This window comes from Hesperophylax consimilis, chromosome 10 (genome assembly GCF_061612785.1).
Source record: "Hesperophylax consimilis isolate HC1 chromosome 10, BYU_Hcon_1.0, whole genome shotgun sequence".
Taxonomy (NCBI): domain Eukaryota; kingdom Metazoa; phylum Arthropoda; class Insecta; order Trichoptera; family Limnephilidae; genus Hesperophylax; species Hesperophylax consimilis.
The window spans coordinates 12673303-12690386 of NC_142845.1; the positions used below are offsets into that span (position 1 = coordinate 12673303).

Below are 17084 nucleotides of genomic sequence, written 5' to 3' on the forward strand. Positions count from 1 at the left end.
ACTATCTGGGACAGTGTCTTGGTTCATTGTTCTGTCTTGCAAACTACTATTCACACTAGGACAGTGTGTATTTATTGTTAGAAATATGTGTGTCATTATAGGTAGAAATATGAACTAAACGGTGTTAAAAAGAGAAAACATCAAGCTTTATATTAAAATATTGAAAACCACAGAATAATTAAAATGTACACCTCTATCAAAACAAAAGTTCCAACTGCAATTTGAGAAAAGTTATGAAATTTTGTGATATTTTTAATAATTATTTTTATATGAAATGACAAAAAGGTAAGGTGGCTATAATGTTTAGAATACATTTGTGTATTGAAATATGTATTTTTTTAGTAGTAATTTTAGTTCAGTGTTTAGACGAAAAAGCGTAAGACCATCCATTTTTAAAAAAATTTTATTATTGGATTAAATATTATAACATTTAAAAAAAATTTATGTTTATTTCTACTAATAAAATTTGAAAACGTATTTTATCACCATTCAAAAACAGTTTTTGATTTTCGGATATATTCATAAATATTCCGTTTATTTGGATTTTATTGAGAAGTGGAAATACACAAATTGTCAAAATTTCTGACTGCTTCCTCAAGAAATATAACGGTCAATACGCCAGTAGGTCAGTTAGAGGTCTGAAGTATTAAGAATTATTTAGGACGGGTTATTTCGGAGAATTTGAACAATTCATCAAATTTCAACGTTCATTTTCGGGTTCTGTGAAAGTCCTATTCAAGTTCTGTTATTATATCATTGTAGGCTAGTTGCCTGACAAAACTGAAATAAAAACAGAACTTGAAAATGAACGTTGAAATTTGATGAATTGTTCAAATTCTCCGAAACAACCCGTCCTAAGTGTTGAGAATGGATCATCTAGGCAAACTTTCGAATCAACTTTTGAAATAAGAACAATCACTTTGTCTTTTGTGATCAATTTCTAGAACTGTAATGTAAATTATTGAGCTGACTGAAATACGAATTGGGGTAAGTACAAATCAATGAAAGAAAGAATAAATTGAGGTATTAAGTGAGTATGAAACAATGAAAGTACGGATTGTGCAAGTCGAGGCATCGTACATAAGTCGGGGTATTAGTGTTTTAGAGGCGCCGTGAATTTTGAAGAAACAAAAGGATGCCCTTGTGTGATTTTGTATCACATTAATGTAAAGCCTACTCAACACAAGTTAATCCTATTAGACCAATGCTGCCGCTAATGTCAGACATTGACACTTCCCCCTAAAATTCACAAAATATGGAAAAAAACATGTGTCTTCGTCGTCGGTGAGTCACAAGAAATAATCAGATTAAATCACAAACATTATACTACTAGCTATCATATTATGTAACGCAGATGGGAAAGTATTAAATATTGAGAAAAATCATGACTTTCCAAAGATCATTACCCTCGGTGCGCCGTGCGCCAGCTGATTCTATTTTCGTAATAACTTATTTGTTCTTTAAACAAGCCATATTAACCATCATAAATTATTGTAAATTAAATTATTTTTGGTTTTTTTAAATATTCATTCATTTTGAAACACTATTCAACATTTTCTATTTGTTTATTTTTCTTAAATGAAAAAGATCTAGTTTTGGTCGGATTGTGAATAGCTGATACTCAATTCCTTGACTGGGTGAATATTTTATTGGCTAGGTGTAAAATATCTAAAATTGTCTAGACGCAGCAATCGTCTATGTCCTATGAATAGAAGTTTAGTAAAAAATACATTTACAATGTTTACTACTAGTATTGACATTCGTTGTGAACCAATGGGACTTGTCTTGCCTTGGGATCTAGAAATTTGTCATTAAGCCACTGTTAACATAGATTTTTAGAAATGTACTACTACATACTAAGAGAAATAGTAACACAAATATAAATACAGAAAAGGATATACATGAAAACATGTTAAGTGTCTCAATTAGATAATACTGGGGATGAAACAAAAAGCATAAAAATAATAAAGGATCACAATGTGAAGTATTCTTTCAAAACTGAGTATCATGATCCTATCATATCAAAGCCTATGGGTACCTATATTATATACGGTAACCAGAAAAAACGGAGTTTCATATCGATGGGAAGAAAATTTATGGATATCTATATTATATACGGTAACCAGAAAAAAAAGAACAGTGACAAAAAGAGAACATAAACGTACATTAGGTGAGGTGGGGTTAGGTTAGATTAGGTTTGTTGTTTTTTTTTTTTCTTCAATTTTCTATTTTGTGACTGTTCTGTTTTATCGTGGAAACTTTTTATACCTTGCCCCTTGAAGATGTATGTCCTATTTCCTCTCTGCCACTGAGAATCCTCGAAGCCAAGCAAGGTGGTGTCTATCCGCACATTGGCTCCTCTCTTGAACACCCTGTAGGTGTCGTGCGGACACATTCGTGATACCAAAGGCACTGAAAATCAATAGAATAAGATGGATTGAAAATAGATCAGATTTCGTCTGTTTGTTTATTAGGTTTGTTTATTAAAAAAAACATGAGCATGCAGCTTTGCATTTATCCTATGTCTTATTTTATTTGGGCATAGCGCACCAACTGCCTGTATATAATAATATATACTCAAATCGAGTTTCTAGTACAAAGGGTAATGGATTTCAGCATCGGAAAAAACAATAATATGAGCAGTTTGTCAAGATTAGTTTTGTTATGTTGTTTGTTAATTTCATTATGATCCTGCTACCGAGAGCTCTGTTGTAATCTCTCTTTCTGAGGGAGAGGTTATAACAAGCAAAATGCAACTAATCCATACTAATTAATTAATTAATAAGGCAGGCCTTTTCAACACAATCTACCTCATCATGCGACGTATTGTAACACAACGTATGTGCTTTAGTGAAACTTCATAATCACATATTTTGTGACATCAGCATATGGAGATCACCGCCGAAACATATGTGACAGTAGATCAGGTTGAGGAAATATATTTTTTGAAATCTCTGTGGATATTACTCACTCCAACTTGTAAATTCCCATTTCATTTCCACGTAGAAGTCAGGGGCGGAGTGCAATCTTGACAGGAGAAGGGGCACTGCCAGGGCACGAGCCCGCTGGCGCTCCGAGTCCCTCCGGCCCACCACCAGGGCCACCAGCTCGGGGTCCCCCGAGGAGACAGCTTCTTGGACCACTGGAATATCAAACAACTATGGTATTATAACTACATATTTACAAACATGGATATTGCAAAAATGCATAATTAGTCTATTTTAATACTTTGGCGTTGCGTCACAACATGCTCAAGCCGGGTAACGAATAGACAAACTTTATCAACGCTAGTAAACTCCCAGAACTCAAAAGGGTAGTTAATTTGTATAGATCTGTGCAATGGCGCTTCCTTTACCTTATTTTAAGTCTGGCAATTTACTAGCGTTAAAAATAATTGTAATGACTTCGTAACATTATGTAATTATATTATGAATTGGGATGGCGGAGAGTATGTAACAGATGATGAAGAAAAGTCATTCTCACTCTTTTAGTTCTTTCTTCCTGCTCTCTCATGGCCTCTCTTTCATACTATGATGCAAATTCATAGAAGCTAAATGTTAATATTATTGGCAAACTTATTATTTGTTTTTTCTCATTTTTAATGCATTTTTTTGGAATTTTTGTTACACGTAAGATACGTTTAGATAAGTTTAAAGTAGGTATTCCTAGAGAATGCCTAGATTACAGCTACATACTTTATTCATTAAATTTGTATAAATTTAATGTTGCCCGCACCTGGAACACTGTACACCGATCTGGACTCCTTTATACCAAGCCCATATCGAAAGAATAGAAAGAATTCAAAAAAAAATTTTTAAACACATAAATTATAAACTAAACTTACACTTCTCAAATTATACCGAATTCATTAAATTTCATAATTTTAACTCCCTCCAAACACAACATCTAATTTTTGATCAAATCTTATTATTTAAAATCTTTAATAATGGTCTGGACTCACCAGAACTTACCAATTTAATAAATCTTCATATTCCGTCTAGATCAACCCGACAATCTGATTTATTTTATCTACCCTCGTGCAGAACAAACATTCGAAAAAATTCCCCAATTCCTCGTATATGTGCACAATATCATACAAAATTTTACAGCATTGACATTTTTGGTAATAACCCAAAGAAATATCGATATGAAGTAATGCGTACGATCGATTATTAATATGAGAGTATGGAATGTATCGACAGCATCTCCTATCCTCTTCCTATTTTCCTCTTCCTCTCCCCTTCCTTTAACACCAAATTAATTTTAAGATACTAAAACTTCATTTCTAATGAACTTTAACATAAGAAACTTCTATGGCTTGATTTCAGTTAACTTGTATATTTATATCTATCATTGTATATTATATAAAAGCTGTTTGTTTCTTACAAAATAAATAAACAAATTATCGGAGCGAAGAATTATTTACGATTTAATGCGTTTGTTTAAAATTATTAATTCAATGTTGAATACCCCTGAATTGCTATATTCAATTTCGTTCCATGTTCCCAAGGGGTATAACTCCGATAGAAAATTGGAACCGTGAATATTGTGATGTCATATTGTTGCCTAACTTTATGCACCAATGAAAAACTCTGAAAGTCTATGGAATAAACTGGAGGCCGTACTAGATCGTGATTATATCATGCTAGGTAAAATTCCATCGTTCTACCTTATCCATTAATGATTTAACCTGTATCTATAGTGTATTGTCTTGCTGAAATAAAAATGCTTAGCAATATTTTGACATTTCAAACATTTTTAATTTAAAATTATTTTAGGCTAATAAGTAGGCTCCGAATGAGAATTGTAATGTCTATATATTGGCATATCTATGGTTAAATAGAGGACCAATTTGTTTCATACAAAAAGCTAGAAGATATCGATCTAGTGAGTGGTTTATTTATGCATGTTCCTGGCAGGATAGTAACAAGACAATACCTACCATATTATTGTAACAACTCATCGCAATAATATACTCCTATGAGATGTTTTTGCTATTTGTTTTTGGGGTATTATGCCGTGTTGCGCTAACTCCTTCTTTAGCCAACGTTTCGGACAGCATTGCAGTGTCCATCATCAGGGCAGATGTGTTAACACATCTGCCCTGATGATGGACACTGCAATGCTGTCCGAAACGTTGGCTAAAGAAGGAGTTAGCGCAACACGGCATAATACCCCAAAAACAAATAGCAAAAATACTTTTGGCCGTGAAAATCTTAAATCATATTTCCTATGAGATGAATTAAAAATTTGGGAAACATACACTCCGATGTTGTTGATATAATTAGTTCATCAATATTACATATCAGCTGACTTTAATGCGGTTTCTCTCATCTATTCAAGCTAATTTAATTGGTGATACTGTTTAACTCTCAATGGGCAAAAAAGTTTTGGTTCAATGGCTGAAGGCTTCAAATTAATATAATAATATCTTTATTTAACCCTTTGCAACCGGCAAAAAATTTTAAAATTGTGATGGGACACATTGTTAAAGCTCTTAGTTATGATCTCATAGGGCTGGGCGACTTACTGGTTGAAACATGTGCGCTTGAAAGTACCCTAAATAAGCAGCTCCCGCACGTTCAATCGACACCGGTTCCGTTCACAAAAACAAATTTATTTTCTGTCTTCAAACACAAACTCACTCTCGTGTGAAGCCGGTTGTAAAGGGTTAAGAAATTTGCATCTATAACTAGAATACATGTTAAGAAATAGATAAAGTTGAGGTTTCTCATAACCTGCCTCTAATAAATAGTATTTATATACCTACACCTTATTATAATATAATCGCTCAGTAGTTTTATTCTCATAACCTGCCTCTAATAAATAGTATGTATATACCTTCACCTTATTATAATATAATCGCTCAGTAGTTTTATTGGATCAATAATTTCGAATTTGGGTGAGGGCACCGGTAAAGGCTTTATTACTTTTTATCCAAATTATAAGGTTCTTTTTTAAATTCGTTTGAGTATCACATTTTTTTATGTTCTCTGGAAGTGGAGTGGAGTATTGTACAATCTTGTTGCAGATGTACCTAAAATTTCTTTGACCGAAAGTAGTATGCATTACAGGAATTTGGAGTAAATCTTTGTCATTTTTTATGTATGTAGTATTTATGTATGTTTGTATATATATGCTTGAGGATAGTTTTTGGGTATATCTGACGAACGTCAAACACATTCATAATATTAAAGATTAAGTTGGAGTCTGTAATTAGAGGTAGCCTAAGGATTATATTGATTGTGGTTTTCTGTGCTTTTGTGATTGGGTCTAATGCAGATGAAGTGCCATCTCCCCATACAATGATTCCATACTCAATGATAGATTGACAGACAGCAAAGTAGATCATTTTCAAGTGTTGTAAGTCGAGAAAGTTTTGTGTTGTTTCGGAAAAGTGCATGGTTTTTCTTATTTTGTTTGTAATTAATTGAGTGTGGAGATTCCATTTTAGGTATTGATCAATGGTGATGCCGAGGTACTTCATCTGAGTAGTGCGCTCAATGTCAGGGCACTGACAGCATTCATTTCTCCGTTTTCGGTGTGAGGGTATTTCTATCCAACCACTTTTTTTTACAATGTTTATATTCATTTCAGCTTTTTTGAAAGCAGCTAGCCACGTGTAAGCTTCAAACAGTAGGACAGTGTCATTGGCAAAACTAACAAATTTCCCCTGAATATTAATGTTGCATAGGTCGTTAATATACAACAGGAACAAAGATGGTCCCAATACGCTTCCTTGTGGTATACCATAGTTAGTTGAGCGCTGGTTACTAAGTATGTTATTTATTTTAACTTGTTGCTTGCGTCCATTTAGGTAGCTTTTAAATAAGTTATGTTCGTTGTCCATAATACTGATTTTTTTCATGTTTATTTATTCATTTACAGTGGGATATTGTATCAAAGGCTTTAGAAGGGTCTAAGAAGATTGAAATACATTTGTTGCTTTTATGGAGATTTTAGCAATAAAATCAGTAACAGCGGTAATATCGTCTGAGGTAATCTTGTTATCTTAAAACTCGTATTGATTTTCTGAGACCAGTTTATGGCTCACAAGAAATTTGACCAACTGTGCATTGATAATGTTAAAATTAAGTAAAGACCCAAACCAGACGTTGAACCTGAGTTTGGTTGTGATTCAGATAGTTTGTATTTTTAAGGACAGATGGCAGGTTGTCGTTTTTCTCCCTCCAACAGGCTGAGATTAATAAAACGCCTTGTAACGCCAGGTCATTCTCTTCTGCATTTTCACTTCACAAAAAACAACATCTCAGTCGTTGAGAAGAAAATAAAATAATTACACAGATAACTTTTTCAGATACTTTAGATAAACTGGTCAGTAGTCAATAGTCTGTAATTGCTTATATCTGTCTTGTTACCTGTTATATGTATAGGAATAACAAAACCTTGTTTCAGTGTCCCTGAGTGATGATAAGGTTTATTAGTTGTTCTAAGCGTTTTCATCTTGGTTGTTATCCCAGAAGCTCCGGCAGAAGAAGTGTTTTTTAGGGAATGAATTAATTGTATTGATACTTTTATATTACTTCATACTATATACCTTATTATTCTTGTACAATATTTTATCTAATCTACTGCACTGTTTATGAATATATAGTAAAAACCATGTAAAAGCCTTTTTAACGGGCATAAACAGATGAATAAATAAATAATCCAATATCTAACTGTAACTCGCTAGGAACTTACCTGACCAGCCTTCTCTATTCTCGCAGTTGACGTTGGCGCCCCCGGCTAGCAGAATGCGCGTGGCCTCCACGTGTCCCAGCGTGATGGCCAGCACAAGAGGCGTGCGCCCCCGAGGATCCAGTCTCTCCACATCATGCTGAAAACACACAAAATAATTAAGGTTAGTTTCTTACTAAAAGCTTTTCATTGACCTCCACAAGCACATTCAAAGGAAGGAGGGGAAAGAGTAGTAAATTCCACAATATTCTTTTAAAGTTCTCTTAGCAACTAGAGTTAGTGGAACGAACCAATAACTGTAGGGAAATGTGAAGAGAATGAAGAAGCACTGATTCATTCGTGTGTCAATGTCTGTCCTTGACGGGAAGAAGGCTCAGCTACCTAGGGAAGAGCCGCATTGTGAACCCACGTTACATCGCCAAACACTCAATGATAACCCTGGAAGTTACATACAATACGATTGTACCACCCCAGCCAGGAGCACTCCTGTCCCGATGCGACTGGTACACCAGGGGGCACTGATTTGATAGGACTTGAAACACATGCTCTGAGGATTGGAAGGAAGTTGGAGTTTAATCGACCAGCATACAGGCATTTAATTGACCAGCGAAAGCCAATATTGGAATTTAGGATGGGCAGGAATAAAAGAATTGACTGAGCGTTATTTTTTCTTCTTTATGTCTTCTTTCTTCTTGCCTTTTATTACTTTTTCTTGACTTTTTTTGGTTCTTGCTGGTTCATCTTGCCTCTTCTTATCTCTTTTTGTTTCTTATAGTTTCTCTTGGTTTTTCTCGCCTCTTCTTGGGTCGCCTTGGTTCTTCTTGCATATTTTTGCATCTTCTCACCCCGCTTGACTTGTCTTGTTTCTTCTACATATTCTTAAGTCTTACCGCCCCTCCTTGTCTCTTCTAGTCTCTTTTTGGCTCTTCTTGCCCACTTATTGCCTCTTCTTGTCCACTTATTGCCTCTTCTAGAAACTTATCGCCTCTTATTGGCTAGTCTTATCTCTTCTTAGCCCTTCTTGAATCTTCTTACTTCTCGCTGTCGCTTTTCGTCTCTTCTTGCTTCTTATTGCAACTTCTCGATACTTCTAGGTTTATCTTGTTACTTCTAGGTTTATCTTGTTTCTTCTAGGCTTGTCTTGTCTCTTACCGAGTCTTCTTGGCTCTTCATGCCTCTTGTTGCATCTTCTCGACCCTTCTTGGCTCGTCTTGTCTCTTCTTGTATCTTTTTGTCCCTTCTTGTCTCTTCTAGTTTCTCCTTGGCTTTTCTTGTCTCTTATTGGCCCTTCTTGACTCTTCTTGGATCGTCTTGGCTCTTCTTGACTCTTCTTGCGCCTTCTCACCCTTTCATGGCTCTTCTTGCACCTTCTCGCTCTTCATGGTTCTTGCCGGTCCTTGTTTCTCCTTTTTTTCCTCTTGGCTCTTTTTGGTTCTTTTTTACTCTTTTTGGATCTTCTGGTCTATTCGTAGCTCTTTTTCTTGGCTCTTGTTCTCTCTTTTTGGCTCTTTTTGACTCTTATTGGTGCGCCCTGGTACTTCTAGCATTGTATTTCCTATTCTTGGTTCTTCTTGGTTCGCCTCGAATCTTCTTGCATCTTCTCGCCCCTTCTTGGCTCCTATTGATTCGTCTTGGCTCTTCTCATCCTTTTTTAGCATTCCTAGGTTATTCTGGCTCTTCTTGTGTCTTCTTGGCACGCATGAGACCGACCGTCGCACCACTCACACCCCTCCTCACCCTCATTCACACATCGTATCATGGCTTTTTTCACATTCTAGCAGCTCCTCATACCCTGACTCAAGCACCGATGCAACTGATCATGCCATTTCTCCCCAAATACCGCTTCCACTACCTACCAGGTTGCACACTCTTCTTGCACTCCCCTCCTCAGCCATACGCTCCACATGCGCAAACCATCCCAGACAAAGCGATTTAGGAAAAAGAATGAAAAACATTATGTCGGAACAAACCGCGCCGAAACAGGCATGAACTATTTGAATATGGGGTCGTCTAGTGATATATTTGATGTGTATACAAATCATCTGAAAGAACAACAAAAATACCAAAAAAAAAAATTCTTATCTCTTTATCCTTGGAATACAGCTCGGTTGAAGAGGACCCATAAATTTCCAAACTAATGGCCCTTAACACTTGCTGTGTATACAATTCGGCTGTGTTGGTAGTTTCTTTGTTCATTGCTTAATTTTCCAAATTTTATCGGTTAAAAAAATTTGAGCTATTGAAAATTGCGGCTAAACGATAAAGTATGCACAATTCGCAATGTGAGAAGGTAAGCACTATGTTGAACACTCTTCAACATTCTGTTAAGGAAAACCACTTAAAATGAGTAAACACACAGGAGCCTTGAAAACGCGTCCACCGTGACGGGACTCTACGCACATCTCCATGATAACCCTGAAAGTTACAGGCGTAAAAGGGTTTCTTAAGCCTTAGTCACACAGTGCGATTTTTATGCTGCTACCTTGGACTTAGCGAGTGATCCCCACTTTTTTCAAGGAAACAGTCACACGGAGCTACTGAAACTGCGAAGGTAGTAGCGAATAAAAGTCGAATTGAATATCTTTCAATCGAATCGCACCTATGCTAATTGATTTACTCGCAGCGAATACCTTGTCACAGGAAGCTATTTCAAAATATATTACTATTCAAATAGCAGCATCGAATTTGCTCAGTGTGACCGAGGCTCCAGGCGTGAAAACTCCTCATGTGCAGGTATTATCGTGTACATTTACAATCATATGAGAAGTTTCAGAACTGGGCATTTTAGTGAAATTCTTTACGTTTAATCCAGGGTGAAGTACCGGGAAGCCCCTCCAAGGAGTCCTAAAAGATTACAGAGCGGGTGGGGGGGGGAAGTTCCCCCATTTCCTCCCACTCCCCCTTTACTCTACAAAAGCTGAAATAGAAGCTATATTCTCACTATCCATCAGTGGTGTGCAATCCATATAGGCTGAGAAGCTGCATCTACCTTAAAAAAACACCAATCGTTGTTAACCCATTGGCCTCAAACGACGCCGTCCCGGCGTGTGTACGGCGATGTGTCTTAAAATCAAACGACGCCATCCCGGCGGGTCTGATGTCTGTCGGCTTAAAAACGAAAAAGGGATACATTATTGACATCTGTGTTTAAAATTTTAAATGCCAATCGCTCTGTAGATAATCAAGCATTTATTTCGTAGTAATTGGCAGGACTCCGTGGGTACAGTTTTTTACTGATATTTACGATTGAAATTTTGTTATATTTCAGCATCATTGAATTTTTTCAAAATGGCGTGTGGTTCGGGAATTGACAAGCTTGTTCGTAAAATGCGTGGTGGGCAGCTAACATCAGCCCAAATTGAAAAAATATATATTATGGTAATAAGTATGATTAATGTAAAACTTTTCTTAATCCAATTATAAAAAAATGAAAAAAAAATTGGTTTTTATAAAAAAAATATTTTTATATCCTCGTTTAATCATATTATTATTATTTTTTTTAAAACTGCATATATTTTTTACATACCTTCATTCAATGCACAAGTAAATTTAAAAAAATTGTTTCGTTTGCATGTTTAGTTTAAAAGTTATGTAAGATTTAGTACACCACTGCAGATTTAAAACTTTGGTACAAAATTAATTCGGATGTGAAGGACAATTTTTTAGCTAAACAATTCGGAGGCCAATGGGTTAATTTGGTATGGAACTTGTATGCTCGTTTATACAGTTGGCCACAACAATCAGCAGAAGGTGATAATAAAATGGTAATTTTCCAATGCTCAATGTACAAATCTTTCCCAAATTTGATAAACTACCCACGGCCTATCTTTGGTCAAAAATCAATGCACGCCACTGTTATCTGTGTACTTTAGACAATATAATATGTAGACCATAATGTGAAATGTACAAGATTATGTGTTGTTTAGGTGGGAAGTTCCAAACATTTCTACCCTAATGTCACGTGTGTGCTCAGGAAACCTTACAACTCATGTTGATTCTCTTTTCAGATAGGACTTACCTCAATTACCAACCCAAATAGCAATAGGAATCTAAAGTATCAGCTGCGAGTAATCGCACAAATGTATATCACAATCATAGATAATAGAAACAAAACTGTGTCAAAGCGGTGGAGCTAATGAAAGTTATGCATTTGGCGTGTAGGTAGAAACCAATGCTGGGGCGCTACTATGCATAGATGTGGGTTGCAGTGGTATAGGTGAACCTTGTTTCGTATTTTAAAGTTCTGAATATATAAATGAATATACTGAATTATTTTTAAGTTTCCTTTGTTGCTTTAAACCACTGATTGATTCTCTGGGGTATAATAAAAATATTGCAGTCAAAATTCAATAACAAATATTACTGACTAAATTATTTCATTTCTAATATGTTTTTACATCTAGTAAAAGGTAATAGGTAAATTTTCGGATAATGCGAGTTTCTTTTCGAGAAATTCGAATTTATCAATTTATGCAAATAACGCAAAATTCGCGATTATCAGATAAATAGCGCCAATTTTTGTATTTTTCATGTGATATTCTGGTACGTAAAAAAGAAACTGATCTCATACGTTCTAAATATTTCCTTGTCTACGTTTTTGACAAACTAATAAAATGAAACACAGCTAACAATGTCGAAAACTCCGTTAACTATCATTCTTTACAGATTTAAAAAGAAAAGTTACTTTTAGTCGAAAAATACCATAAAGAAAACATAACATAACTTTTGTTACAAAATAACACCACTTTTCACCATGCGCTATGGACCTTAAAAATATTTTTTTAAACTTTCCTGAAATACGAAAAAGAATGGCAAAAATTTGATTAATTTTAAATTAAATATTTTGGCAGCTGGTATTAAAAATGGACGTGAAAATGTGACGAAAACTGTATATGGAATATGAACCATGTGAGAAAATCGCAATAAAATGCATATGTACAATATACTATTTATAATTAAATAAATAAAAATGTAAGGACAGGTTGTTTCGGAGAATTTGAACAATTCTTCAAATTTCAACGTTAATTTGTGAGTTCTGTGAAAGATATTTTCTAGTTCTGTTATTATTTCAGTTGTGTCAAGCAACTAGCCTATAATGATATAATATCAGAACTTGAATAGGACTTTCACAGAAATTTTGACACAACAATGCATTCGAATACGTGTGTGTTATTATATACCTATATTATATAGATGTCGCCTGTGTCAGGTAAAAACATGCTTTTTTGAAAAACAGCATAATCTGTTGGACAAACATGCTTTTTTTTTTAAACAGCGCCATCTGTTGGACATAAAAGCAACATCCGCTATTTTTTTTCCTATCTGCACAGACAGACTGAGCCACAGCAACGCGTGGCGGGGTACAGCTAGTCTGGTATAAAATAATAAATATTTGAAGTATATTTTTTTATTGAATAAAATATATTTTTCTTACTTTGTCCATAAACACAAGTGTTATTTTACGGTTCTTTTTTTTTTTTAATAATTTTTATCGATTTTCCTAGAATGTATTCAGAGTCACATAGCCCATATTTGATGTGCATTTTTTAAATATAAGTAAAGAAACATTGTTATTATTAGTTTTTTTAGGTTATAAAATATTTAAAAATCAAATATTGTACATCAATATGACATAGTCCATTTTCATGCTCCAAATTTTGAAGGAATGCAGTTGTGGCTCTTTTATAAAAACTTGCGTAATCAATTCAATGAGACATTCAGCCACAAAACATATTTCTCCACTGAACCCTTCTATAAAGTCAGCCAAAAATGTTAAGCAACAGATTGTTATCAATACGATTTTATTTCTTGGTCAATACCACAGATAAACTTGGTTACCCAAAGAACAACACTTGACTGATTGCTTGTATAAATCATTCATGTTTCACACACCCAATAATGAAGTAAACACTGAACAGAAAATATGTAGAAGTGCTAAGTATAATAACGATTTGAAATAAAAATGTCCCCAACACATAATACCTTTCGACTTCTAGACTTCAAAGAGGCCAATGAAATTGAAGTGTTCAAGAAAGAATTTTGATATTTCAAAAATTTTTGATCAATTCCACACAAAGATAAAATTGATCTTACGTCGGGCACAGACATGCCCACAACACTCTTCCGTTTGTACAGTTCCCGCCCAGGCATTGCGGGTTCAATCGTTTGCTGGTCCTCCATCATTGCACAAACAACATTTTCCGCTTATAATGATGATAGACTTGGAGGAATTCAAATATTGTCACGCTATTCGTAACTTTGAAATTTTTGTCCGTCTTTAAAAAAAAAAACTTTATATTTGTTTTTCTCTTCAGTGGAAAAATTCTGTTATACCTACTTATGTACTTTAGAATATAATATTAATTAGCAGTAAGCTTAGCGTACAAAAATGATCTAATTAGATACTATATTAATTGGATGTGGCTAAAACCCGGCTGTTGATCAACAGAGCAGAACAAATCTATGTAGCACGGTGTTATCAAATTATTCATTTATTCTATTTATAACTTCTGTTTAATTATTGATGGTATGGTTTTCTAGAGATATTTTTACTACCGTTTAATTATCACTGGTAGCATGGAGTTTAATGATTTGTGGTGTGGTTTATAGTTTTTTTTACTACTATTGATTAATTATTAGTACAATGGTTCGCTGTGGATTTTTTTTACTTCACTCATACCTCGCTAAACGGCTGCATTTTATTCAGCTTTTTTGCAACAACTTTGACAGTCTTTTCAATTATAGCTTTTTTTTTCTAGATAAATAGAAAAAAAAACAAGAAAAAGCAAAATAGGGCAAAATTTTATGAATAAATACAACAGCAAGAAAGAGCTACGTTATTGAAGACGATGTTCGAACAAAGACGAATTGCACACTTCGGGCAAAAGAGAGTTATGATAAACATAACGATCATGATCCATATCGTAACGAATGTGCTTTAGTTTTAAAATGTCACATTACCAGCAATTTTCATCACTTTAAATAAGACTTAAAACTGCTCTAATGTCGAACAATGATGCATTTCAAATTTTACCCACGAAAAATGATGGATCAAACAAAAATTACGGACCCGGGTGGTGTTTTTTTGTCGCCGGGTAGTATAGATCGTTTACAAAAATTGGAAGGATGTTAAAAGAAAAACACTTAAAGATGATGAGAAATCATATACTTCTAAGAAAGGAGTCGTAATTCCAAAAGAAAGAGCCACCAAAAAAAGTGAGTAGAATAATTATGAATATGATAATAATAATAATAATAATAATATTGGACAATTTTTATAGAGCCGCTTTTATGAGATATCACCTCAGGGGCGCTGGGTATTATCTTAGAATTTGTTTAGTTACGCTCATACAAAAGAACGACGCTGTTTTCTATATATTTTATTTCCTGTTCATCATATTTTCATATACAAGTTTTTCTTTATTTATTTTTTTAATTAGTTTGATTATTTTTTTAATAATCTATTATTTAATTGTGTTTCCTGTGTGAATAACTGCATCTTTGAATTATAATACATTAACAAATTTTATTTACTTTTTATTAATTCATCAACATTTTGCAAGTGTACCATTCATTGCTGTTTGTGCAACGTTTTGTTCCCATTGATATTTGAAATCATCAAATTGACAACAATTAGCAGGTGTTTTTATAGCTATTTAGTCATTTCACATTGGTATTTTTGTCAAATTTAATCTCAGTATTGTGTACTCCGACTGTCATAGAGAAATTAAAAGAAAAAGTATTTCATAGTTTGGAACGGAAAAAAAGGTATGGTAAATATTTCACTAACCACCGGAATTTTGATAGGCACATATTTTGGAAATTACTTTTAATAGGCACATATTATGGAAATTACACTTTGTTACAACTTAATTACTACAAGAAACAATAATTTACGTCGAGATAGATGGAAAAAGAGAGGCATTATAATAATATTTTTATTCAAAATTCACCTTTTAAACCGATCCCTTTGCCGCCGTTTCGGACGATCTTTTGTATGGAATGACACTTCGATAGTTTCGTTTAAATCTAAATACGCAGAAATAACTTAACTAACGCAAACGAAATACCCAATAATGTATGTTGTGCATGTAAATAGTTATTTCTTGTAGTAATTATTGAAATTAAGTGAAACATAATCTGAGTTTAAAAATGCGGCGGTTAGGGAAATAATATTAATAAGTTAAATAAAATAAAAAATTAGTTAAGAATGTAATAATAGAAAAAACCGACTCAAAAGTACCACTAAATGAGTATAAGTATATTAAGATTTAAACATGCTCAGTAAATAAGATTTTATGTTATAGTTACATGTCAACATTTATTTATAATCATTTCATTTCATAGATTAGAAGTGACAAGTATACCACAAATTGTTTAGGTAAGTAATCTCAAAGGAGCCTCACTTGCGATTTCATGTTTTTTATAATGTAAATTTATACATATTGATTTAAGGCATACACAATACGTCTCATATTACAATAGGTAGTTAATATAAAAAACAATCTGATATCAAGGAGGGTGTCTTTATCACTGGGCGGGAGAAAGAAACTTGGTGCAAAGGTGTAATTAAATGTGCAATTGAGGATTATAAGATTAAATCTTACCACTTTTTTGGTTATTTCCTCTTGTAGTTCCTGATAGGAGTTATTCCACACGAGCCAGTGCAAAGGGAACTCTATTTTGATCTGATCTACGGTAGCCATCACGACATTTCTTATACCAGAAATAATAATTTAAATACTAGTTACTCAATAACTATTCATTATCTGATAATTAATACGCACGAACGGAGCATTTCAATTAACACCTCCATTCGAATACTAAAACATTAGACGGTTGACAATTTTGACAGCCCTCACTGGCCTTCACAAATGATTAGAGACGATTTTGCCAACTGCGAGCTGTCATTCGACGGAACACCAACCTCAGGAACTAAATAATATTACTATTTTTAATTTAGGTACCTACACATACTGATTTTAAAGATTGGTGCTAGTCGGTGCTAGTTATGAAACAAGAACCCAAATTTGACACTTTAACGTTGCAAAAAAAATATTTTTTCGGTACAGAAAGGTGGGACGTGGTAATAGGCAGACTCTTTTTAAAAAAATCTTTTTATTAATACATTGAAAGTGGAAGAGATTTTTTAGTGGCTTTTCACCACACAGGAGTGTTTCAGTGTCAAGTTGAGGTGATTGTGGAATGTTTGTAAGTGTAGGATAAAATTTTGTAGTATTTACAAGTACCTACATTACATGTACAACTGCTGAAAAAGGAACTTCGGGAGATAACAAAGAGCAAAAAAATTTCCAGCCTTGCCGTTTTTCGTTTTTTGAAAGACGTTTCGTCTTAGTTTCAATCTGTTTATACTTTGGAAGTTC

The 17084-nt window shown here is 34.0% G+C and overlaps 1 protein-coding gene across 1 annotated transcript in view; it reads right to left on the minus strand.

The window, feature by feature from the left end:
* Nucleotides 1–16564, minus strand: part of LOC149420302 (ankyrin repeat domain-containing protein 13D) — a 32273-nt gene extending 15709 nt beyond the window's left edge. The window contains exons 1-4 of the mRNA XM_089636587.1: nt 16308–16564; nt 7705–7840; nt 2972–3142; nt 2269–2412 (exon numbers count right to left, since the gene is read on the minus strand). Of these exons, the coding sequence (XP_089492713.1) occupies nt 2269–2412; nt 2972–3142; nt 7705–7840; nt 16308–16406 (550 nt within the window). The 5' untranslated portion in view covers nt 16407–16564. The remainder of the gene's footprint in view (nt 1–2268; nt 2413–2971; nt 3143–7704; nt 7841–16307) is intronic.
* Nucleotides 16565–17084: the final 520 nt, after the last annotated feature.